Genomic DNA, 22,665 nt, shown 5'->3' with positions numbered 1-22,665 from the left:
ATACATGTTACATATACACATGTTACACTATACGCATGTTACACTATACGCATGTTACACTACGTTGACTTCTCGATTCTGTCTTTCTTGACCTACTGACCGAGCTGCCTGATAATACTATCCTTCTCCTCCCTCTGCTCCTTCGTCTGCTTGCGCGCCACCGCCAACGCCTCCTCTAGATTTTTCACCCTCTCCTGCAGCTCCGCCTCCCTGTCTTCCTTCCCCTCCAGCTTGACCCTCAACTCCTCCTTCCCCTTGCGATGAGCCCGCACTTGTAGTTTCAGCCCCTCGATCTGCTGCTTCATCTCCTCCGCCTGCACCTGATCCACCACGTGTTGCTTCTCGTACATCCTCGCATCCGCCTTGAGCCACGCACAATCCTCCTTGAGCGTCTCATCCGCCAGCTTCTGGCGCTTGCCCGATGGCATCCCGTCCGTTGTATTGACCGACGCGGCGAGTGTGTTGTAAGAGGCGAGGAGCAAGCCGTATTGTTTGGCAGTATGACCGTGACCCCAGGCGGACTGCTTCAAAGCATCGTTCAGACGTGTGATGTCCCCGCCGTCGAGGTCCCTTTGCACGCGGTGTCCCGAGATGGCCGCGGATTGCGCCTCGACGAGCTTGCGGACTTCTTTGTCGACAAGAAGTCCTTGGTCGTACTCTTCGCGGAGGTCGTCGATAGTGGCTGAGGGTAGGACTCCGATTGGCTGGGTGGCTCGTCGGCGCTCGATGTGGGAAATAGCGTGGAGAGGTTCGACCGTATCGTTGACGCCGGATTGATAGGCTTGAGCAAGGGTGCCCTTGTACACAACGGCCTAGACGATCAGCTCGGGAATTAACGTGCAATGTGGAGAGCCTCACAGGCATGAGCTGTCTCTTGACCCCTTCGTCCAAGACGGGCCTGTGCGGCGGAAAAGGAGGCTCATCATCCGAGACCTCGGAGAGGTATGACGAATGGTACCGTGCACGGCCCTAAGAATCAGCTTTGAACAGTCTCCAAGCTCATCCTATCAGTCGCTCACCGTGGGCATTCTATAAGTCGGAGTAGCCCCACGACTGATCTGTCGAGAGGGGAACCTCGCGATCGGCCCGCCATTGATAAAGAGAGATCAGACATGTCCGAGATCGTTCCGAGTGCTACGATGGAGGAGGGAGAGGAAGGAGAGGTCGGTGGGTGAGAGAGCCTGGTTGAGGAGGAAGGAATGGTGGGTTCGGCCGACTGAGGAGGGAAAGGAAGGAAAGGTCGGCGAGTGGGAGAGCCTGGATGAGGAGGAAGGAATGGTGGGTTCGGCCGACTATGAGGAGAAGTAGAGCCTTGATCTGCGGCGCGGCTATCGGTGTACTGGGACTAGGGTGTGCGGTTTCTTCCTTGAGTCAGTATGCCCTCCGCATCTCGGTGGAAAGAAGAACAGACCGGATCTTGGCGCTTGATGTGCGGATCTGGAACGCTGTGAGTGTGCAGACCGGATCAACGAGAAGGACCGCTGAAGGCGAGCTGCGTGATGCTGCCGCCGAGGTGCTGAAGCGACGGTAAGTATTGATATCCTAACTGAAGGGAATGAAGTACGATTGAGAGAGGAAGGAAGGAGTGCGAGCCGAAAGTACTGACTGGGACGCGGAAGGGTGGCGAATAATTGGGTTACGCTATTCGTGCACCCCACATATGTCAGCGATCTGAGCATCAATAACAGTCTGTTATTAGGCATCCCTCCCTCTCGCCAATCGTACTATCGTACTACGGTCAGGCTATCAGTAGTATCGGAGTGAGTCAGATCAGCGTCATCTACGGCTCATACATTTATCACAACCGCATCTCACGCCTAAGCAGCGCCAGCTGCCCCATCAGCTCCGCCTTCTTCGACGCGTCCACTTCGGCCTGAGCGAGGAAATCCTGATTCGCCGCCTTCAGATCCCTGTTCACCTTCTCCACCTCTTTAAGCTTCACTTCTCCCTCCTTGATCTTCTTCTGCGCCGTCTTTGCCTTCGTGTCAGCCGCCTTGGCCTTCACCTCGGCCGCCTTGGCCTTCACCTCGGCCGCCTTGGCCGTCTTTTCAGCCGCTTTCGTCTTTCCGTCCGCCACCTTAACGTCCAACTCAGCGGCCTTGACCTTGGCGGCTGCCTCCGCCTCCCTGGTCCGTATTCCCGTGTCCGACCGGTGCGCTTCGATAGTGCTTTCGAGCGTCCGGATCTTAGTAAGAAGGCCGGTATTATCGATCTCCATCTGCCTGAGATCTGCCTCCACGACACCGAGGTGCTTCTTGAGCTGGCCGAACTTCTCGACAAGCCGGTCGTGGGTAGTGGACATTTCCTCGGCAGAGACCGTGAGAGAGGTGTTCGATGCGTGCAGATCCTGGATCTGGGCCTGTAGATCGGAAATTTGTGATCCGACCTCGCGAGCCTCGGTTGCGGCAGCCGAGGCGCAGGTTTTCATCGTTTTGTTGACTTTGATGACGAGAAGCTTGGCACGGCGTTGCCATAGCTCGCGGTGTAAGGTCTCGATGAGGAGGGCATCGGTAAGGCCTGAGCCAGTCAGCCTGGACCAGGTCGAACAACGAGAAGTTGACACGTACCTTCCTGGGATGGTATAGCTTGGAGCTCCGGGCAGAAGGCTAAAGGTAGACCGTTCGATGCAGGCTGAGCGCTGTCGAAGACATCATCGAAATCTTCCTTCAGATCGGCCGAGTAGATTGACTGCAATCAGCGAGTAACAGCGAAGTAGTGCGATTCACTCACATATCTGCGCTTATGCGCATTGCCACTTTTTCCTCGGACAGGGTCCGCAGACATCTGCGCCGTGGCAGCTGCAGGTTCATCGATCGCCAATTGCCCCTTGGTGGCGATAGTAGCAGAAGCTTGACCTTCGGGTGCGAGGTCTGGGTTAGGGGTCGGCCCGGAGATGGTGATTTGCCTTGGTAGGTCCCGGTCCGAGTTCCTCGGCCATGCAGGAGACTGAGCAGTGTATTGTGTGACGCCCGGAAGTTCTTGGGCTCTTCGACTTCTCGTCAAAGCAAAGGCCATCATCGTAGCAGGAAGGTGTTCAGTCGAGTCGAAGGGGTAACAGGGATGGAGGCGTGGGTGTATGACGTGCGATTGGGAGGTGCTTGGTAGGGTGTGGGAGGTGGCTTGCTAGAGCGATGAGCAGAGGTCTGCGTTCGTTAACGATATACCGAATCGTAGAAGAGCGATATAGGAAGGAGGAGATGCTCAATCGTAGAGACTTGCTCTCCACCATAATGGTGGTCCGGATCGGGAGAGGGTAGGATAGGAGTTGGGGTGCGAAGAGAAGAGGCGGAGGACTTGCCTGACTGTGTGGCTGGAGAAGATGTAGAACAACCTTGCGAGGATGAAGTACAAACGAGGGATTTGAGGTTGGCCGGCGAGGTTATATAGTGCCAGTTGCGCACGGTTCTCCCGTACTGGCGCTGGATGTGGTCCGGGCGCTACAGGGTGAGAGAGGGTCAGTGCGCATCAGTAGATAGGTTGTAGACCGGTGCAAATCTGAACGTGACGCACGGGCCGCACGCACCGCCTGGATCACCTCAGGCAGACGGGTAGTGGAGAGTCTAGACACTAAAACGACTTCCCGCTCCTTTCTCCACCCCCCACTTTCGTCCCGCTGGATATTAACGGTCAGCGATGCGAGGAGGATCAGTAAGTCGAGATCCGGAGCAGATGTACCATACTACTCCTCCCATCCCCCGCCTCCGTCTCAGTCGCCTCGGCCAGTCGCAGACCCTACCCAAAGTTGGCCCATTCCAAACTGTAAAACTCGACTCCATCCTCCTCCCCTCCCTCCTCTTCCTCCCAGCAGCAAATCAGCCCCGCCTTCTTCGTCCCCGTCCCCAGCCTCCCCCACGCCACAATTTCCGCCGGCCGTATCGCCTCCTCTCCCACCACAACCTGACTCGTATAATGCGCATGATACCTGAGGTAATCTCCGGGGTACACCAAAAACTCGCCTCCGAATCGCGGTCCGAGTCCAACGCGGAGGTCGAGACTCAGGAGGCGGGTGAAGGTAGCGAGGAGTGCGCGATCGCGGGCTGACGAGGGGAATGGGAAGAGGGGGTGCGGGAGGGATGTGATTGACGGGAGATGGGCGAGGGCCGGGAAGTGGGGATGAGGGGCGATATCGTGGAAATGTGTTCCGCGAAGTGGTTCCAGCGATGTCTTGGCGATAGGTTTCGATGTGGGCGCAGGCTCTTCCGGCTCAAAAAGCTCCACTCCGCCCTTGGCGGCCTTCTCGGCGCGTATCCTCGCTCTCGCTTCTCGCTTCGCAGCGGCCGCCTCCCCCGCCTGCGTAAACTTCGCCTTGGCCTTCCGAGCATTCTCCACCTCCAGATCCCGCATCGACGCCTCGAGCTCGCGTAGCCTGCGCACCCTCTCTGCGCTGTACTTTTGCACTTCGGCGGATGTGGGCAGCGAGTGGGTGGGATTTGGGTTCACGGGTACGAGGTGGGCGATGCCTATATCAGCTACGTTGAGGATGGGCTCACCTTGGCGGACGAGATAGGCAGTCTCTTCTTGCATGAGCGTAATTGGGAGACCTAGGAAACCATTCTGGGACGATACGCCGGGAAGAGTACCGACGCGGAGTCCAGAGATCCCGTGGACGCAGTGGAGAGTTGCCGCGACTCATGTTAGCAAAGCCGAAGAGGGACCTACCCTGTGCATCCCAGACTGTTCCTACGCCATTAATGAGGTATATGGGGATGGATGAGGGGGAGGCTAGCATAGGCTCTATATCTATCGCCATTGTAGATGGATAGTACCTATAGGCTGGAGCTGTGAGTGAGGAGGAGATGAGATTTGAATCGTAGGAGGTGCCACGTCATGATTCCAGCTTGTTTCAGAATTGATAACGCATGCTTCATGCTTCTCGCGCAACAGGTCCGCCTCTTGATGTTACACCTATATCGAGTGACCTCCACTCAACGCAACACAACCACATAGATAGCTAGAGATCCGACACGATGGTAAGCTGGCAGGTGCCAAATGATCAGCCAAAGCGCACAAAGCTGACTCATCAGTTGATGTTCTCGTGCGTCCCTTCAATCCCCCTCTCTGTCCCGTACTGATCATCCAGCTTCTTCAAAACCCTGACAGACCAAGTCATAACCGTAGAGCTCAAGAATGACCTCTCAATAACAGGCACCCTCAAATCAGTCGACCAGTAAGTCTACTCATCGACAAACCTGATGTAGATTCCTCAACATCAGATTAGACGGGATCTCCGTGGAAGATCCAGAGAGACATCCACATATGGTGAGCTAGCTCGTCTTACCTCATTGCATGGGACAACATAGCTGATCGCTTAGCTCGCGGTGAAGAACTGTTTCATAAGGGGTTCGGTGGTCCGGTATGTGCGGATGCAGGCGAGGAATGTGGATACGACGTTGCTGGAGGATGCGACGAGAAGAGGTGAGCTAAGTATATCCCATAACGTTGCCCATAGCTGACCAACCAGAGGCAAAGGAAGGAAAGAAGTAGCTGGTCCAGGTCGTGCATGTATCATACTATCAGACTTATGGCGGAGGGACCGGACCGACCGGTAAGACTCGGCGATACAGCCAGGTCCAAGGTTCTCCTCTGCCCGGAAGCTGCGACTTACAGAGGAGAAGTCGCGGAGCTCTGAGTGGATCGTAGGAGCAGCGCATTCTGTCCAGTAGCACATAGGTGAAGAGCAGCTAGGAGTCGAGCGGCTCTAGGAGAGGTATTGTCATCACAGGGCAGTCAGGTCATGTGGGCGCGTCAGGCCAGTCAGGCACGAGATCTCGAGAAAGTCAGAAAGTTCAAGTCGCGCTCAGGTCTATCCACCTCCTACTCTCTACTTGCTTTCTACTATCCTGGCAATCACGATGTTCCCAAGCCCAATGCAGCGCCTCACGTTGGGTACGCTCCGCTATACCCTCCAGCGCTCCCCTACACCTCTGCGAGCTCCCATACGCTCTCTTCGGAGCTCATCCCGGCAACCTCCCTCCCCCTCCCCCACTTCTATCCTCTGCCGACATCGACAGCGTCATCTTCACTCCCCTACTTCTCCTACACCGCCAGAAGGTACACCCGTCGCACATCATATCGATGCGGAACTGCTCCATCCTGCCACACCACCAGCGGAGGTCGCGCCTGCTACGAATATCCTGGATCGGATCTTACCCGGCTGGGCGATGGGGGCAAAGCCATATCTGCTCTTGACGAGGATAGATAAACCTATCGGAAGCGTGCTGCTCTTCTGGCCATGTGGTGAGTGTTCTCCTCGGGCACAATGCACGGGAGTGAGCAAGGAGCTGGGCTTCTCTTGGGCGTATGTGGAGGCGCCAACCATCGACCAGGAGAGGGCAAGGGCGGGCTCAACCCAAGCCCAGTCTCTTTCCGCTGGGTGATTCACAAGCGGAGCATGCGCGGTATTAGAAGCGCGTCTGGATCAGGGGCTCTTGAGGTGCTCACAGCTGGAGGGCCGATTGGTTTCGAGGTGATAGTAGCTGATCCCAGCCTGGTCAATCACCATGGCGTCCACCGTGAACCACCTCCCCATCACCACTCCCCTCTTCTACATGGGCCTCTTTGGCGTCGGCGCCCTCATCATGCGCGGCGCAGGATGTACCATCAACGACATGTGGGATGCCAAGTTTGATCGTGCTGTAGGTGGGTCAGTCCTTTCTTTGCTGGGCGTAGTTGACAGGCAGAACGAACCAAGAACAGACCATTAGCGAGGGGAGATGTCACGCAGTTTGGAGCTCTGACGTTTCTGGGCGTGCAGTTGACCGCTGGACTGGCTGTCTTGACGCAGCTCAACTGGTATTCGTACGTGTACTCATTAGCATGGCTGACAGTAGGATCGTATTGGGGGCTAGCTCGCTAGGCCTGGTCATTCTCTACCCGTACATGAAGCGAATCACCTACTACCCTCAAGTCATCTTCGGTAGGTACCCCTTCAGGCCGAACTGACAGCAGGGATGACATTCAACTGGGGTGCCTTCCTGGGCTGGTCAGCCGTCGTCGGAGCTGTGGACTGGACGATCGCTACCCCGGTGTACGTCGGCGGTGTCCTCTGGGGCATCATGTACGATACGATCTACGCACACCAGGTGAGCCTCCTCTTCGCATGAGACGCGCGGGCAGACCCCTGTCAAATGAGCGCCAAAGGTTGCAGCGCTTGGGAGGCAGAGTTGAGCGGCGAAGCCATGGCTGCGGCGCGGTAATCGGTTGGCTGGGGTGCGACGCACGACAGCTGTGCGCCGGTCATGAGACGGCCCTACTGCAGACATTGCTGACGCCCAGGACAAACACGACGACATCCTCGTCGGCGTCAAATCCACAGCCCTCGCCTTCCCCACCCACTCTCGACACTTCATCTCCACCCTCTCCGCCTCCTTCGTCTCCCTCCTCACCCTCACAGGCTACCTCGCCGGCCTCGGCCCCGCCTACTACTCCATCTCGTGCGTCGGCGCCGCGGCGCACCTGGCTTGGCAGTGCAAGACGGTAGACTTTGAGTCGCGCCCAGACTGCTGGAGCAAGTTTGTCAGTAATGGGTATTTGGGCGGGTTGATCTGGTTAGGGATTGCAGTGGACTATGTGGGCGAGGTGCTTCTCAGTGGGTTATGGTAATGCATATAGTATGTGCTGTAGTCGTTCATCCGGGAGAGCCTGAGATCAGCTGATTCTGCCTCTACTCACCTCCCAGGAAATTATCGGCCTTTTGAGCTTGCGTCTCGAAATCATCCTTGAACACCGCGAGACCGACCATCAAACCCGCGCCGAAGACTACGTCAGCTCATCCAGAGGTAGGCTTACAGAGGATAGACTGGAGGAGCCAGAATGCGCCTAATGTCAGCTCGGCCACAGACGGACTTACCCCAGAACCGAGAGCTGCAGCAGCCGATGAGATTGGCGTATTCGGACGCGTCCGAGCTATTGACTTTGCGTGCGAGAGTGTCCTGAGATCAGCTGTGAAGAGGGAATATACTGACATCGACGATATCCCACTGATAGTCAGCTTGGCCTCCTCCTTAATCAGACGCTTACGATCGTATAGAAGCAGCTCATCACGCCTGCTGGGTCAGCTCGATACAACGCGAGGAAGGTATGTCAGCTGACATACCGATGAAGAGGATCAAGAATCGTAGAGCGACCGATCTTGCTACCAGCCAGCATACCTATATCAGCTCCATCGAGCCCTGACTCACAATGAGCAACGCCGCGACGAAGGCGAATGTCAGGTATGGGACCCAGCTCCTTCTGGCCCAGAACAGCGTAAGGAGGAGGAAGAAGGCCAGGACGAGCGCCGATACTTTGGACGCGTTGGTATCAAAGCCCTATGGGTCAGCTTTCTTCTACGAAGAGGACTTAGCTCACACAGGCGATAAAGATGGCGCCGATGAGACCGGAACCTAGATATCCAGCTGGAAGGGTGATCTGGGTGAGCTGATTCTCGAAAGAACGTACGGAAGGGATCCCGCCTCGCATGCGCGTAGTTCCGCCCTCGTTCGGTTCGAGCTGGACGTCAGTAAGGCGGAAGGGGTCCTGGAGGAGAGCTCACGGTGATGCTTTCGATATGGGCGCATGTGATCACCTATACGTCAGATCAGAAGCGAGATCCCTTACCCCTGCTAATGCGTGACACCTGGATCAGCTCAGTTAATGGCTATACGCACATCTCATGCAGACCGACAGTCTGTGAGTCAGCTAGTGAGCTGAGCTCGGAGAGGCGAAACGTACGAGGAGCTTGAAGGGGTAGATGGCCTTTTCGAGGTACGGTACTGGCGATCAGGAAGATTCAAAGAATAACATGAATCGCTTACCGTGCCTAAGGTGAGTATAGCGGTAGAACTAGCTCATGTGGACCTACCACTGCCAAGTGAGCCCCGTAGTCCGTCCGAGAGACGGTGAAACGTACGACTAGCGATCAGCTACCATTCGGTCTGACAGCTCATCACTCACATATTCCAATCACGACGATATAGCACGCCGCCACAATGAGCGTCACCCTATACGTCAGCTCTCCTCAGTACCGACTGCACAATGCGTACTGCTGCGTCGGATTTGGCGTGAGGTCTTCTCGAGCATCTCGCTTGGCCAAGATAAGCTCAGCGAGCGGGTCTTGGACCCCAGCCAGGATAGCGGCAGTGGCGAGTGCCCTGATAGCTTGGGTGCGGGTCGGCGCCATCTCTTCAGTCAGTCGTCTATAGGTCAAGTCTTGAGTAAGATGGTCAGTAGAGAAGCAGGAGGGGGAAAGGATGTTTACATCGCCAAGCTGTCACCGGGCCTCGGCGTTGAGTGAGCTTCTACAGCGTACCGAAGAATCCTGAAACACACACGGGGAAGGACATTGTGTGTGGCGCCACATCTGGTTCTCAAAGCAGGGTGATCTGGAGCGAGCCGGCCTCAAGGTCGGCATTTAGCGGGGTTATCCCCAGGGAGCTTTCGGTTAATCCCCGGTTGAATGTGACGCGCCTCGACGCGTCCAGCCAGCAACAAAGGTCAGAACCATCGCTTGACTGTACTCTCCGATATAACGAGTATACCTCACTCCTCATACTCACTCACGATGGCCGAAGGCATGGAAGAATGGCTGTGCGACTCGAACGAGGCGGTGAGCCTGCAGATGGGTGAGTTAGCCGGTCCCTGTAGGACTCTACATGGACATAGCTCACAATCAGTCCGCTCCGAGGAGGACAGCGCCGCTCTGGCAGGGGACGACCTGATCGCCCTCGCCCCCTTCTCCCCCGCCTTCACCTACCCCATCTTTGGCGAGCACGAGAAGATATTCGGGTACAAAGGCCTGGAAGTACAGCTCCAATTCGCCTCGGGGAGCCTGAAGCAGTACCTCTCCATCAATCAGGACGAGGTGTTGCAGTCCGCCACGCCAGCGGACGATATCGAGGGGAAGTTGTACGAGTTCATCCCGAAGGACTATACCAAGTCCGAGGAGAGCTTCCAGGAGGTGGTAGAGCGGGACGCTGTGGCCTTTAGGCCGATGGGGGATAAGGTGGGAAGTTACGCCAGGGCGGCGGCCGCTGGGAAAGTAAAAGGAAAGGGGAAGGCCAAGGGGAAAGGCAAGGCGAATGGGAAGGCTGCAGTCGAGGAGGTCAAGGAGGACGACGAGGGCGCGGTAGTCTTTGAGATGTACAAGGTAAGTGTGACTTTGGTCAGAGCTGATGATAGGCAACATGGGCGACGCCGGGGTTTAGGGAGTATCATCGTCGGATGCAGTTGTTCATCCTGCTGTTCATAGAAGGGGGGAGCTATGTCCACGTATGTCCCCCGCTTCTGAAAGGTCTTCAGCTGATTCGCTAAGGAAGACGAAGATGCGTGGGAGTTTATCACACTCTTCGAGAAGCGTAAAAGGCCAGAATCCGATGTCTACACCTACCACTTTGTTGGCTATACCTCGGTCTACCCGTTCTGGTGTTACCCAGATCAGGTCCGACTACGCTTAAGGTAAGCTCTGTATCCTGTACCGTCCAGGAACTCACAGCTGACTGGATAGTCAATTCGTCATCCTGCCGCCATATCAACAACAAGGACACGGATGTGAGTTCCCCTGCTCGTATCTTTCTCATACTATGCCGGAGCTGACTCTATAGCCAAGCTCTACTCGGCGCTGTATCAACATGTCCTGACGCGTCCGGAAGTCGCCGAGCTCACGGTCGAAGACCCCGCCGAGGCATTCGAGGATCTCCGAGATCGGAACGATCTGCGATATTTCGTTCAGCAGGGAGTGACGGAGGATCCGAACTTTTTGGTGGATGTGGGGTCGGATAAGCGGGCGGGGAGGGCGCTGTGGGAGATGGGGATCAGGAAAAAGTACAAGATTGCGCAGGTGAGTTTTGGTCCAACCAAAGGGAGCTATCCGGATTAGCAGGCGGCAATCGAGGGGGATCGAATGGGAGCGGAGCCGGGACTGGGAAAGCCTCAGCCGAAGGTGTAGAGCAAGAGCTGACGTTTCAGCGCCAATTCGACCGGGTCCTCGAAATGCTTCTCCTCCGCCAATTGAATCGTAAAGATCCGACAAAACTGCGCGCGTACAGGTTACACGTGAGTCTCGCTATCCACTAGCAGCTGACAAATCTCAACTTGCGAAGGCCTGCTGATCCCACAGGTCAAAGGCAGACTGTATCGCTTCAACTACGAAATGCTGTGTCAGATGACACTGGAGGAGCGGAAAGAGGCGCTGGCGAAAACGTACGAGTCGGTTGTAGAGGACTACGACCGGATACTCGAGATGACCTTCCACTGAGATGTATGAGCATGCAGCTGGTGCTCGATACTGATGGATCCTGACAATTGAGATACCCACGATGCGCTGGTAGCCTTGGCTATCAAAAGAAACCTCACGGGCCGCTCACGGACTCGCCATTTCTCATGACACGTTTGAGGACCGCTGCCTCGCCGCATACGATGAGCCAGGAACACTGGTCACATCAAACGATAACATGCATATGGTCTCAACTGACGAAAATGTGTACAGGAACCGAGGTTGTGAACTGGAGAGAGCACCCCCATCGAGGACTCAGGCTGGGTCCACGCTCGATTTGAGAGCATCGATCAATTCCTGAAGGGCCCGAGCCTTCTCCACTGCGCGTCCCGCAAGGACCTCAAGACCCTCGGCGGCGGCACTCTCCCCGAGTGTCTTGTCAGACTCGTGCCACGTGCGGATGACTTCAAGGACGTCGGGAGCAGACGCAGATCGGCCCAACGCCGTCCACTTGTCATTTACGATGCCGCCAGTCTTGGTGTCATTGACGATCGAGTCAAGGTTTGACGTACACTGACGCATCTCACCCAGGGACATGCCTCGCAGCTGAGTCCACAACTCACTTCCGCCAGCCCCACCATCCACTGTGCTTCGCGGCGCCCCTGAGACCTTCTCAGAGTACATCTCTGCCATCTCGCAGATTCCGATGAGAGACTCACTTCTCACCCGCTCGTCCTCGCTGAGTATGTCTCGGACGGTCTTCGAGAACTCGCCGGATTGCTTGAGCGCCACAGCTGTGTGCCGCCTGATCTTGTCGGTCCCGATCGAGGTCATCGCAGTAAGGATGGCCGGCATTGTCTCATGAATCTCACAATACTCAGTCTTCCCAGTCTTGGCTGCTGTGCCTTTGGCGTGTTTCTGGAGAATGCTGACGGTATTGAGAAGCGCATCGATCTCTTGGCCGACACCGTTCGCGACCTCGACTCTGGTCATCTGGAGTTGGAGCTGTAGCGCACCGTCCTGATGCGTCAGCATGATAGCGAGACAACAGATCTATGCTCACATCATCCATCAGCACCTTCGTCACCTCGCTGTCAAGGAAGTCCTTGCACCCAGACCACGCTCTTGCGGCTTCCTTCAAGCTGGCCTCGAGCTCCTCAAGCGTATGCGCGCCCGTCAAGATGTTGGCGAGGGAGGAGGGAGCATCGCCCTGAGAGAGCTTTGGCAGGGAGAACGGGAACTTGAAGCTGGTGCTGGTAGCATGAGACTCAGAGTAGCTGATCTCGCGCCTTCCGTCCTTGCTCGTGACGGAACGGGTCAGCTCCAGTGGGTCAACGACCACATCGAAGCTCTTCCCATCAGCAGAGCGCTGGAGGCCCGGACGGAGCAAGTAGAGGGGTAGCGCAGACATCGTTGTGATTGTGTGAGTGGGTGTTGAGAGCGCGGGATGAGTGGATATGGTGAAAACGATTCTCAGGGATCCTAAGGGGCCTTATATGTGCCTCGGAGGGGCATCGAGTGCGGGTCGGTCAGCCAGACCGCGCGGCCGCCGAAACATCAAACGCTGCGGAACATCAAGCTGAGACAAGGACAAGCCAACACACCAGCGCGCTGAGATTGCCCAAAGGATATAATCTGCATTCGCCCGCCCAGCTTACTCTTTGGCGTTTCATCCGAAGAAGCGGAGTCGGAAATGCCCTGAATGTGCCGACAAATGAGATATCGACTGGCGACATGATCGAAGCTGTCTGTCGGACTGTCAAATACGTGAAACACGTCTCAATCCCCCCGCTGACATGAGAGCGTACCGATCGCGATGACTGATCACGGTATAAAGGCGGTTGACGTGCAATCGGTGAGGGAGAGCGGTCGCTGTTCTCTCATGCTAGACCTCGCACAGCAGAAAGCAGATGGTAGTCTCACTGCTCCTTCGATCGTATAAGGGGACAACGGAACGAGACACTCTGAACGCCTTGAAGCCTTCACCAGAGCCGAAATATCGTCCGCGCTGCTCTCGCCAGCTTTCGTCTTCGTCCGGCCAGAGAGCCACTGGAGTCTTATGCTCGCTCATGTCACTCAGGCCGCCGATGTAGCCAGCCTCAGCCGATGGCGCCGCGTTCCCCACATCACTCACTGAGCGGGCATGACATGATGCTGAAATGGGCGGTGATGTCTGCGACTCAATTCCCTAATCAGTCGTGTCATGGTAATGTGTAATGCATGTTATTCACAGCCACCATGAGGAACTCTGGCACCTCGCATCATACAGCTCGATCAAACGCCTCGTCTAGTACGGCGGGCACGCCAATCGTCACCAAACTCCTGCATCATCGTGACCAGCTCCTGGGCTCTCTTCACCGCTCCACTCGCAACATCACCGTCATCGGGAAGTATCGTCTCCGCTTCACCGTCCTCATCCTTGACGAAACCCGGATCCGTCTCACCCAGACATCCCAAGGAGGTGGCAACTTCTGGAGCTTGCTTGCTCACGTACTCTCGGACATCGTTGCCACCCGAGCCCGTCGCGGTAGATCGATCGCCTGGAGCGGCTTCGCCTGTCCCATTCCGCCCCAATATCGCCTTCAGGAGGTCCTTGGCATCCGTCAGGCTCTTCAGGTCATCGCCGCTCTTCCCCTCTTGGTACATCGACTGTAGATTCGCCCAGCACTGTTCGGGACATGTCGGTCGCATTGCTCGATTTACCAGGCTTGACTTCCTCTGCCTCTGTTCCCCTCGTGCGCGCGACCAGACTGACCGCAAGATCGCTGATTGCGGTGCAAACATCTTTGAGGCCGTCATGCACGAGCTGGTCCTCACTCATGGTCGATCGCAGTAGCTTGACCACGTCGGCCATCCGCTGCGTGGCGTGGCTCAAGTATCGACCGCTTTTGAGGTTCCCGACCGCCTCGAGGTCAGCGACCACAGCAGGCATGCTCTGGTGCAGCTCGCGGTACCTCGGACCCTTCAGCTCTCTCTCCTTGCGGAGGTTATTTGCCTCCTTGACAGCCCCCAGTATCCCCTGCATCTGCTCTTTGAGGACATGGCCTGTTTCGGACCGAGCGGCGGTCAAATGCCCTTGGAGTAAAAGATCCTTGTCTCATTAGCGGCCTCCCGATAGCGATCATTACTCACATCATCCATCAAATGTTCCTGCTTCGAAAGTAACTCATCCAGGCAGTCAATGCTGGCGGCCCAGGCTGACGTAGCGCTCCTCAAGTTCTGATTGAGCTGTGCGAGAGAGAGAGCTTCATTGAGGATGTCAAGAAAGGTCATGGTCGGCAGCGAGGCATTGTGAAGCGGAAGCTCAGCCAGCGACAACACACGATTATCCGGATTCTCAATCGCTGACAATGCTGTGTACGAGGTATTGCTGTAGTCACTGTACTCGCAACCCTCAGGACTGTACGTGACCAGGACATTGTCATCAGCAGAGCGCTGGAGGATCGGATTGAAGCGGTAGAGGTATGGCGCGGACATGAAGGATCCGATAGGGCTGGAGGATGGGTAGCTGGAACGGCGTAGAATGACGGGGGAAGGGGTTCGGCCACAAGTAGCGGGCTTAAGTATCGCAAGCAGGAGTACTCGAGTCGGAGTATTTGTAGAGTCACCAAACACCAGCGGAGTTATCCTCGGTCTCGCAATACGAAGGCGAGACGGAGCGCAGATTGCTGTCTTCAGTTGCAGGAGAGTGGAGACATGTGTGAAAGGATAGACAAGCACTTTGTCAAGCTCGCGTTTCAAGCCTTGGAAGGGGCACGACGGTGTCCCAAAACAGGTCTGCAGCTGTGCAATATCAATAGAGACTTATGCAGAATCCAACCCCGCCAGACATAGCGCGTTTCATCCTACGGGGTCCGACGATTTCTCGTCAGACGCCGTGACCGACTCGGCCGAGGGACTTACTGCACCCGAGCGGCTGTCCGGGCTCCAGGCGAACGCTGTCAGCCAAGTAAGCCATGTATGAGAGTGAAAGCATCTAGGAGGAGGACCACTAGTCGCCGCTCGTGAGCCGAGGCCAGTGCCGCTTGCGGTTGTCAACTTGATTAGCACCGGCGGCTTTCCAATGCAAAAGAAGGACAACCTCCAGCGTTGCCAAGAGAGATATAGCCCCGAATGGGGCCCTGCGCGCGCCGTATTGCCACCTCAAAGGATGGCGAATGTGGAGCGTGTATGGCCAAGGGGTGATCGACCGACCCGGTCTTTGGGCGTTCCCTTGATGATGGCACGACGGGTTCGAGGTTGAGCTACCGCCGCCGTCGTTGCCTATATCTCGGACGACTAGTCCAGTACGTGCGCGGACCCGCGGAGACTGTGCGGTGATGCGGCAGTACACACATTTGAGTCAGCAGTCAATAGCCCAGGGGTCAGAGCCACGCTTTTGAGGCCACCCAAGTCAGTCGTCAGTCAGATCAGCATGAGATATGCACAATGGTACAGTCTAAGCTACCCCAGGCCCCTTTGATGCAAGGCCCCCTGCCTATCTGCCGCCTTCAAAAGTTAAGCCACCAACACCTCCTCCCCCTTCATGCTACCCAGCCCGCCCCCCATGAACGTCAACGACAACGGCTTGACCGTCGACGCCGCCATCTCCAAGACCGCCTCTACTCTTCTTCCCAGATCTTCCGATTCCGACTCCACCTTCTGCTCGTTATCAGCTCCACCCCTCGTTGCTCTGACCCTAAGCAACAGGAAGAGACGTACCATCGATATTAGATCCACCCGCGCTTTTGCCCCATCCAGCTCTACGATCAACGTCAACAGATCCTCGTCCTCATCCTCCTCTTCCCCTGTCGCGCCGTACAGGTCCGCATCGTCCTCCTCTGCTGTTGTGGGCGCCACCTTGGCCGGCCGACTGAGGGCGCCAAAGTGCGCTTCGAGGAATAGTTGGATACGCTCATGTTCGGCGGATAGGGGTGGGTCTTTGGTTGAGGGTTCGGACGGATGTGAGTGGGGGTGCGAATGGGAGTGAGAATGTGGGTGTGGGTTGGCGGTCACTGCTCAGGTCAGCTACGTCCTGATTAGACTCTCAGACGAAGCTACATGCAGCTAAACTTCGACTCACACTTGACAGTAGCTGGGCTGGCGTCTATACTGAGCAGTACGGCCAATGCCGAGTCCGCAATCATGTCGTTACTCGTACTCGATGACCACTGAAGCTCCGCAGCTGTACTCGAAAGCTGTACGAGTCGAACAGCATTCATGACCTTCCGTCAGTCCCGTCTTTCCCAGCACTCACAGTCAATGTCTCCCTCTCTCCCTCCTTGCCCTCTTCCACCTCTCCATACATCCCCTCCAAGTGCCACCTGATCACCGCCCAGTCCACTCCTATCGGCACCGCCTGCTTCTGCGTGATCGTACTCGTCCCCAGCCCCGTAAAGTCCTTCAGATCCTTCGGGTCCAACAGAGTGTATGAAAAGTCCTTGGACACCAGCATCCCCTTGACCTGCTTGCCATGCTCTGGACGATCCTCCGCGAGCGTCCCGATAGCCTTGACGGCCCGTTCTTGTCGGAACGTAAGCGTGAGGGGCTCGCAATTCCTTGGCGTGTGGATGTTGATCTCTTGTCCTTTCGTAGCGTAGGTGTCACGAAGGGCAGCGCGGAGACGACCCATCTGTGATGCTTCACCATGGACGAGGACGATATGTGGCGCGCCGATCTCCTGGATGAATTTCGAATTTTGGGCATAGTCGACGTGCGCGCCGAAAGAGATCTCCTTGACTGTTATTCGACGGGGAATGTTGCCGCCTCGTAGCGATTCGATATGGTCCGGTTCTCCCAGTAGTGTCTGGGATCAGTTCCACCCCGACACGCACTCACCCTAGCCATGGTCCCCTCAATCGAATACCCCGTAACAATCACCCCATTCTTCGGATCCGCCGCCCAGTCCTCCAGCAACTCCCTACTCAGCCCAAACGACATGAACTGCGCAGAAGCCATGACCACCACTGGACCCCGATGTTCCTCCAGCCTCCGCCGGTCCTTGAGCCACTTGACATACTTGAAGTCGAATGGGTTGTCGCGCCGCGCGAACCGAGACCGAATATTGGCATTCATGGTGTGGACGTATGTCTTGTAGACGCGCATCCCGCGTTGAAAGAGACCGGACGCAAAGTAGACGGGGACGTTTTGAAGCTCGGGGTGGTCGTTCCAGTATTCGTCGAGAAGGAGGGCGAGCTCTTGGCCGTTTCCGAAAGAGGGGATGGGCATTAGGCATTTGCCTCCTCGCTTGACGATGTTAGAGACGAGAGCTGGAGTCAGCAAAGTAGTATAGGTACTTACCTGTGAATTGCTCCTCCTTCTCTTTGCGGTCGGGGAGGGTATGCACCCCAAAGGTACTCTCGCAAATGAGAACGTCCGGCCGTACGGGTGGTATCTCCGCGATGACCAGATGTCTATCTTCTTCTCGCGAGTAGTCGCCCGTGTACAGGATCTTGAGGCCCGCTATTTCGATAAGGAACATCGATGCACCGAGGACGTGTCCGGCGTGGTAGGGCGTAAAGCGTAGACCGCCGGAAACGACAATATCTTGGTGATAGTCGACCGCTATGGTGGATTGCCAGGAAGCTTGGACGTCCGCCTCGTCGTAAAGCCGTCCGCTATTGTCGGAGCTTTGGTCGCTGAGCGTCAGCACAGCCCCAAGAAGACAGGGGAAGGCATACTTGATTCGGACGGTGTCCATCATGGTGAGACCGTAGATCGCTTTCGTAGCGTGTGTCATGTACACCTTGCCGTGCCCATCTCGGAAGTTGGTCTATGGTCAGCCTCTCCTCCTAGGGATCAACATACCTTCTCCATGATATATGGTAATCCGGCCGCATGGTCCACATGGAAACTACCATCAGCCCCTCCCTTGTCTCTCCTCGAGCCAGACCTACTGTGTGACCAGTATAGCATCCACCGTACTCCAATCCACCTCGTCGATGAAGGGCAGCGCCCCCATCCCCGGATGCGCAGGATGTAGTCCCGCATCGCACACAACCTTCTTCCCCCTGTGCTCAATCACGCAGCAGCTCCGGCCGACCTCTTGCCCTGCTCCGAGCATCGTTATTTTGAGAGGCGGCGCATCGGCCGAGGGGTTGAGAACCTGGACAGGCGCCACTGGGGCATGGCGGCGCGTGCGGCGGTGCATCTGGTGATGGTCTAGAGGGGGAGAAGGGCAGGTATGGAAGGGAGAAAGAGATGGTTGAGTTGGGTGGAGGAAGTGGAGGTTGACGAGACTGAAAATTCGGGAGAGTCGTTGCTTTCTCCTCTGTCACTATCCTTCCTCCGTCTCTTTCTTCTCCATATCATCGACGCTCTACAGGTCGTCTAGTCCCTCTCTACGTCTCCCAGATCAATCCACGGCTTTGAAACAGCTCGAAAGACCGCCCAGCGCGAAATCGAAAAATGTCATCATCCACTCCAACCCCCTTCGCCTCTTCCCCCTCCGCCTCGACTCAGCCGACCACCGCGCCTAGCACGCACAACGGCGAAGAGACTGAGATCATCAATGGCGATCATGCCGAGGATGCCGAGTCGTCCAAAATGGCAGAGCAGCATCAGGAGCAGTACGTTCACTCGTGGCCCCTCTGCCGCCCTTTGGTCCGAGGCCGAGCTGACAGGCAGGTCGCAATCGAACTTTGCACACCAGTTCACCGACTACGTCTTTAACGTCGGGTACCTTCAGCAGCGATGGGCAGACGTTCAGTTGACGTTCTTCAATGATGCGCTCAAATTACATCGAGGTAAGTCCGTCGTCAGCCATTGCCGCCGGCTGTGCTCCCTTGTCCTGCTCCACTGAACATGAGAGGGCAGGTGCTGATGCCGATAGTCATCCTTGCTCGAAGTCCATTCTTGGCGCAGTATATGGGGAATGCTGCCCCGGGGACAACGATACCTCTGCAATTTAGAGATGATCAGATCACTGCTGAGGTGAGCTCCTGACCCAGCATGGACATACTGGGTAGAAGCTGACCATACAGGCTGTCCATACCTGTATTCACCACCTTTACAGTACGCTTTGGCCTATCACCCCTTACCCCGAGCACGCTGACCCCTAGACCCCGCATTCCACCTCGTCACCGCCCTGAACGCCCGCGCCGTCCTCGCTACCTCCCTTCAGTTCGGAGGAATACCCGAACTGGTCCACCATGCCTACACCGTCGCCCGTGACTCCATCTCTGCCGATACCCTCTCGGACTGGATCGGATGGATATCGGCCACCTCCGTCTCGCCCATATCGAACGGTTATGGTTACTCTGACGCCCCGCCCGTGGGTAGCGGGAACGGCGAGGAGGCATGGGAGGATCTCGCAGGGGGCGAAGGGGGATGGTATGGACGTTATGGCGAGTACAGCGATCGGCTCAAACAAGACATGTGAGCTTTATCGTCCTGTATAGCCAGGGATTTAAGCTGACGAGCAGACTTGACTACCTCACTATAACTCTCCCCTCCTCCCCTCCTCCCGCTTCGGAATCGACTCCACCCACCCCCCTCGCCCACCTCCTCCCATACTACACGCCGCTCCCCTTCCCGCTCTTCAAGCGGGTGGTCGAGTCGCCCGTGCTGCCATTCAAGGACAAGCAGGCACAGTTCACATTCGCCAAGAAGGCGATTGCGGCGCGCAAGAAGCGTGCCGCAGGTGGACAGGCGATGGAAGAGGCTGCGGTATTGGCGTTCAAGAGTGGGGAGGGGGGTGCGGTGGTAGAGATTACGAGGAAGTCTAGAAAGGGGCGGCCGGCGCTCTGGAAGGTTGAGGGATAGGACGGGGGAGGGAGGTTGACGGGCCATGGGTAAAGCGGGTTCACACGGCGCTCGAGTCGATCAGGTGGGCAGGAAAGGGGGTACTGTGGGTGGAGGCGGATAGCTGGGAGGGACGACTCGCTGGGGAACCAAAAGGGAGGCAAAGGAGCGTGCCGCGGGCAGAGACGTAGCCAAGTCGTCATACATACAATACATCATCCAGCATCGTACCCTAGTACTTCATGCATTGCCCAATCCCATGCCCCTGTTCAGTCTCAAGCGTCGCTCAGCAGCCCAGTATCCAGCGTAGAGATCGTGCATATGAGAGACCTAGCTACCTACAAACACTCGGCCGAGCCCCCCTCCCGCACCCGCTCCTGTGACAAGAGACCGCCTGAAGAATTATTATACGTATAAAGATTTCGTGATTGGTATATGAATGAAAAGAGGGGTAGGGTCTAAGTAGGTATAACGATTGAGGGTCAAGGGGGAGATACTATGCAACAGACATGTGAAGGAAGAAAAAAGGTCAAGATCCCAGCGCGATCGTTCCCGCCCGTTCCCCTTCCCCTCATTACTCGTCACTGCAACCTCCAGAACCACCGATCATCACACCTCGCCGCCTGCGACGGGGTCACCGGAAACACCCGCAAGTCAACAACCTGACCAGCCCATTCTGCTTCTTCCCGCCCTCAAAGTCCGCTTCTCCCTGTACCTGCTGACTCGCGCTGTTGGCCGCTGTCCCACCCCCGCCGCTCCTTCCATGGACATTCATCGGCGCAATAGGCGTCAACCCCGCCTGGGACGGTACGGCCACGTTGGAGGCATCATAGTCGTCCCGCTCGGCACTGGCGAATGGGTGTCCGCCCGCCGCTGACTGGCGCCGGCTGGTAGGCAAGGGTGAAGGGGCTGAGACGCCAATGATGGCTTGGTTGGACGCGTTGGGGAGGCCGGACGTGCCCGATTTCCGGGTCTTGAGCGGGGAAGGGGCGGCGGCGCCGGAACGTAATCGGTCGACGCGGTCTGAGCGGTACTCTTTCTCTACGCGGGGTCGGGAGCGGGTAGGATCGGTCTGGAGCGATGGGTGCTGGAGAATCAGCTCGGCCTCGCTGTTTCAAGCACGGGGACTTACGCCGTTCAGTTCCCATCCCTTTCCGTTGTTCAACATCATCCAATCATATACTCCATCATCCTCCTCTCCCGCATTCTTCATCGCCGTCGCAAACAGCTCCTTCAAAAAGTCATAATCGGGCGTTTCGTCAAACGTAAGTTTTCGGACATAGTTGAGGTAGATGGCAAACTCTTCTGTAAAGTGTCAGCATGTTCCCCGGCTAATTCTGTGATGCGGTACTCACGCGGATTCCCCTCGACCAGCTCGGGTATCGGCGTCGTCTGCTTCTTCTCCCCAATCTTCTCATACTTTTGCTTATTGGTAGCCGCCTTGAGACCCTGCCATGGGAGACCGCCCCGCAAAAAGTAAAAGAAGACATGACCGAGCGCTTCCAGGTCGTCTCGTCGTGATTGTTCTGGAAATCAGCCCGGCCCTCTTATACGTGCGGAGAGACCTACCCCTGCCGAGATGGGTGTTGATACTCATGTACCGCGCCGTCCCGCTCAAGCTCTTGCGCTCCCGGTACGGGATATGCTGCTTGGTCTTGGGATCCCGATACTGCTTTGCCATTCCGAAATCGACAACGTGAATCGTGTTGGCAGCTTTGGTGTTGGGTCGGCCGATAAGGAAGTTGTCGGGCTTGATGTCGCGATAGATGAGGTTCTTTTCGTGGATCACCTGGACTCGGGATAGCTAATGATCAGCTACATCATCTTGGCGCAACCGAAAGACCCACCATCTGCCTAGCAGTCATGCAGCAAGTCTTGATGCTGAATTTGCGGCCGCACATGTCGAACAAGTCCTCCAGGGACGGTCCGAGCAGGTCGATCACGAGGATATTGTGCAGCCCTTCTTGCCCAAAGTAATACACCTGGGGGATTCCGACTGCCTCGTCAGCTGATATCCCCTCTTCTACGACCTGTACTCACCACATCCACTGAGGATCTTGTACGACCGGTACTCGTCCCGAAGTTGCGGCGCATCAGATTTCCTCGGTTCCTGTTGTTTCAGCCCGTGTCGATAGCTTGTTGCCAGTAAAGAAACGCACGAATTTGATAGCGACCGTTTGGGAGTTGAGGAGGTTGGTTCCTGTAGGTCAGTCTAGCCCAGCAGCATCAAAGCCAAAGAGAAGGACCGACCCTCAAAGATGACCCCAAAAGACCCCTCGCCAATCTTCTTGCCGACCTTGTAGTGGACCCCGACGATATTGCTCGAGCTGGACGAATGGGATCCCGAGCCCGCGAGGTGGGCGCCCGGGTTGGACGTGTTGATTATATGTGTGGTGGCCATTGTGCAAGAAGAGCTGAGGATGTGGAGAACAGTAGAGTAAGGACAGTGGTCGAATGGAGAGGAGGAGGTGCTCGGACCGGTTTTGGTTGTTGGGTTCGGGTTTGCGCTCTAGCTTTTTCGACGGGTACTTTTCGGATGAGCGCGGAGGAGGGATGAGCTGCTCTTGCAGCCGATGAGCGTGATCGGGGAGGGCTTAGGGGATGGAGACTGAAGGTAGATGAGTTGTATACAAAGAAAGCAACAGCATGGAGCTACCTCTTCTCTCCTCTCTCAACTCACAGTCACTCACTCAGGGTCAAAGCCAAAGCAATAGCCCGGTCAATTGAATATTCTATCCCCAAAGTAGTAATTA

The 22,665-nt window shown here is 56.4% G+C and overlaps 12 protein-coding genes across 12 annotated transcripts; 4 read left to right on the top strand and 8 right to left on the bottom strand.

Moving 5' to 3' along the window:
• Window positions 1-92: 92 nt before the first annotated feature.
• MKK02DRAFT_30267 (uncharacterized protein) lies at window positions 93-1,028 on the bottom strand (the record flags this gene model as incomplete). Its single annotated transcript, XM_053088011.1, has 3 exons — window positions 93-812; window positions 859-969; window positions 1,020-1,028. The coding sequence occupies 3 exons, from the start codon at window positions 1,026-1,028 to the stop codon at window positions 93-95; spliced, it is 840 nt and encodes a 279-aa protein (XP_052942236.1).
• Window positions 1,029-1,798: 770 nt separating this feature from the next.
• MKK02DRAFT_40761 (uncharacterized protein) lies at window positions 1,799-3,018 on the bottom strand (the record flags this gene model as incomplete). Its single annotated transcript, XM_053091254.1, has 3 exons — window positions 1,799-2,517; window positions 2,568-2,688; window positions 2,731-3,018. 3 exons carry the CDS (start codon window positions 3,016-3,018, stop codon window positions 1,799-1,801), a joined length of 1,128 nt encoding a protein of 375 aa, XP_052942235.1.
• A 714-nt stretch (window positions 3,019-3,732) lies between these two features.
• Window positions 3,733-4,750, bottom strand: MKK02DRAFT_40760 (uncharacterized protein; the record flags this gene model as incomplete). The annotated part of the gene is made up of 3 exons (XM_053091253.1): window positions 3,733-4,460; window positions 4,491-4,628; window positions 4,660-4,750. 3 exons carry the CDS (start codon window positions 4,748-4,750, stop codon window positions 3,733-3,735), a joined length of 957 nt encoding a protein of 318 aa, XP_052942234.1.
• Window positions 4,751-4,866: 116 nt separating this feature from the next.
• MKK02DRAFT_40759 (uncharacterized protein) lies at window positions 4,867-5,484 on the top strand (the record flags this gene model as incomplete). Its single annotated transcript, XM_053091252.1, has 6 exons — window positions 4,867-4,884; window positions 5,025-5,035; window positions 5,081-5,167; window positions 5,199-5,259; window positions 5,313-5,415; window positions 5,462-5,484. 6 exons carry the CDS (start codon window positions 4,867-4,869, stop codon window positions 5,482-5,484), a joined length of 303 nt encoding a protein of 100 aa, XP_052942233.1.
• A 250-nt stretch (window positions 5,485-5,734) lies between these two features.
• On the top strand, window positions 5,735-7,602 carry MKK02DRAFT_35360 (prenyltransferase; the record flags this gene model as incomplete). The annotated part of the gene is made up of 7 exons (XM_053089159.1): window positions 5,735-5,801; window positions 6,049-6,237; window positions 6,487-6,639; window positions 6,681-6,798; window positions 6,831-6,916; window positions 6,949-7,082; window positions 7,276-7,602. 7 exons carry the CDS (start codon window positions 5,735-5,737, stop codon window positions 7,600-7,602), a joined length of 1,074 nt encoding a protein of 357 aa, XP_052942232.1.
• A 25-nt stretch (window positions 7,603-7,627) lies between these two features.
• Window positions 7,628-9,160, bottom strand: MKK02DRAFT_40757 (peptidase M50B-like-domain-containing protein; the record flags this gene model as incomplete). The annotated part of the gene is made up of 15 exons (XM_053091251.1): window positions 7,628-7,641; window positions 7,672-7,758; window positions 7,789-7,818; window positions 7,850-7,931; window positions 7,965-7,979; window positions 8,020-8,045; window positions 8,096-8,150; window positions 8,181-8,309; window positions 8,350-8,490; window positions 8,534-8,566; window positions 8,599-8,617; window positions 8,649-8,668; window positions 8,713-8,753; window positions 8,935-8,981; window positions 9,024-9,160. 15 exons carry the CDS (start codon window positions 9,158-9,160, stop codon window positions 7,628-7,630), a joined length of 876 nt encoding a protein of 291 aa, XP_052942231.1.
• A 381-nt stretch (window positions 9,161-9,541) lies between these two features.
• On the top strand, window positions 9,542-11,233 carry MKK02DRAFT_20360 (histone acetyltransferase type B catalytic subunit; the record flags this gene model as incomplete). The annotated part of the gene is made up of 8 exons (XM_053086246.1): window positions 9,542-9,602; window positions 9,654-10,126; window positions 10,159-10,248; window positions 10,292-10,434; window positions 10,484-10,527; window positions 10,581-10,816; window positions 10,945-11,031; window positions 11,096-11,233. 8 exons carry the CDS (start codon window positions 9,542-9,544, stop codon window positions 11,231-11,233), a joined length of 1,272 nt encoding a protein of 423 aa, XP_052942230.1.
• A 273-nt stretch (window positions 11,234-11,506) lies between these two features.
• Window positions 11,507-12,602, bottom strand: MKK02DRAFT_40755 (uncharacterized protein; the record flags this gene model as incomplete). The annotated part of the gene is made up of 4 exons (XM_053091250.1): window positions 11,507-11,764; window positions 11,815-11,853; window positions 11,918-12,211; window positions 12,255-12,602. The coding sequence occupies 4 exons, from the start codon at window positions 12,600-12,602 to the stop codon at window positions 11,507-11,509; spliced, it is 939 nt and encodes a 312-aa protein (XP_052942229.1).
• A 474-nt stretch (window positions 12,603-13,076) lies between these two features.
• On the bottom strand, window positions 13,077-15,149 carry MKK02DRAFT_30261 (uncharacterized protein; the record flags this gene model as incomplete). The annotated part of the gene is made up of 5 exons (XM_053088010.1): window positions 13,077-13,345; window positions 13,486-13,801; window positions 13,842-14,282; window positions 14,324-14,859; window positions 15,095-15,149. The coding sequence occupies 5 exons, from the start codon at window positions 15,147-15,149 to the stop codon at window positions 13,077-13,079; spliced, it is 1,617 nt and encodes a 538-aa protein (XP_052942228.1).
• Window positions 15,150-15,688: 539 nt separating this feature from the next.
• On the bottom strand, window positions 15,689-18,320 carry MKK02DRAFT_19920 (beta-lactamase-like protein; the record flags this gene model as incomplete). The annotated part of the gene is made up of 9 exons (XM_053086172.1): window positions 15,689-15,832; window positions 15,893-16,185; window positions 16,254-16,395; window positions 16,428-16,976; window positions 17,009-17,439; window positions 17,471-17,808; window positions 17,851-17,942; window positions 17,978-18,023; window positions 18,067-18,320. 9 exons carry the CDS (start codon window positions 18,318-18,320, stop codon window positions 15,689-15,691), a joined length of 2,289 nt encoding a protein of 762 aa, XP_052942227.1.
• A 257-nt stretch (window positions 18,321-18,577) lies between these two features.
• On the top strand, window positions 18,578-19,933 carry MKK02DRAFT_40752 (uncharacterized protein; the record flags this gene model as incomplete). Its single annotated transcript, XM_053091249.1, has 6 exons — window positions 18,578-18,738; window positions 18,797-18,915; window positions 19,002-19,102; window positions 19,153-19,183; window positions 19,231-19,546; window positions 19,594-19,933. 6 exons carry the CDS (start codon window positions 18,578-18,580, stop codon window positions 19,931-19,933), a joined length of 1,068 nt encoding a protein of 355 aa, XP_052942226.1.
• A 613-nt stretch (window positions 19,934-20,546) lies between these two features.
• Window positions 20,547-22,313, bottom strand: MKK02DRAFT_30258 (putative casein kinase I; the record flags this gene model as incomplete). The annotated part of the gene is made up of 8 exons (XM_053088009.1): window positions 20,547-20,999; window positions 21,045-21,217; window positions 21,268-21,438; window positions 21,482-21,716; window positions 21,760-21,908; window positions 21,953-22,022; window positions 22,072-22,112; window positions 22,163-22,313. 8 exons carry the CDS (start codon window positions 22,311-22,313, stop codon window positions 20,547-20,549), a joined length of 1,443 nt encoding a protein of 480 aa, XP_052942225.1.
• Between the last annotated feature and the right edge of the window lie 352 nt (window positions 22,314-22,665).

The sequence above is a fragment of the Dioszegia hungarica genome, assembly GCF_025882075.1.
Source record: "Dioszegia hungarica strain PDD-24b-2 chromosome Unknown MKK02contig_25, whole genome shotgun sequence".
NCBI classification, from domain to species: Eukaryota; Fungi; Basidiomycota; class Tremellomycetes; order Tremellales; family Bulleribasidiaceae; genus Dioszegia; species Dioszegia hungarica.
This window is presented reverse-complemented; position numbering and strand designations above follow the sequence as displayed.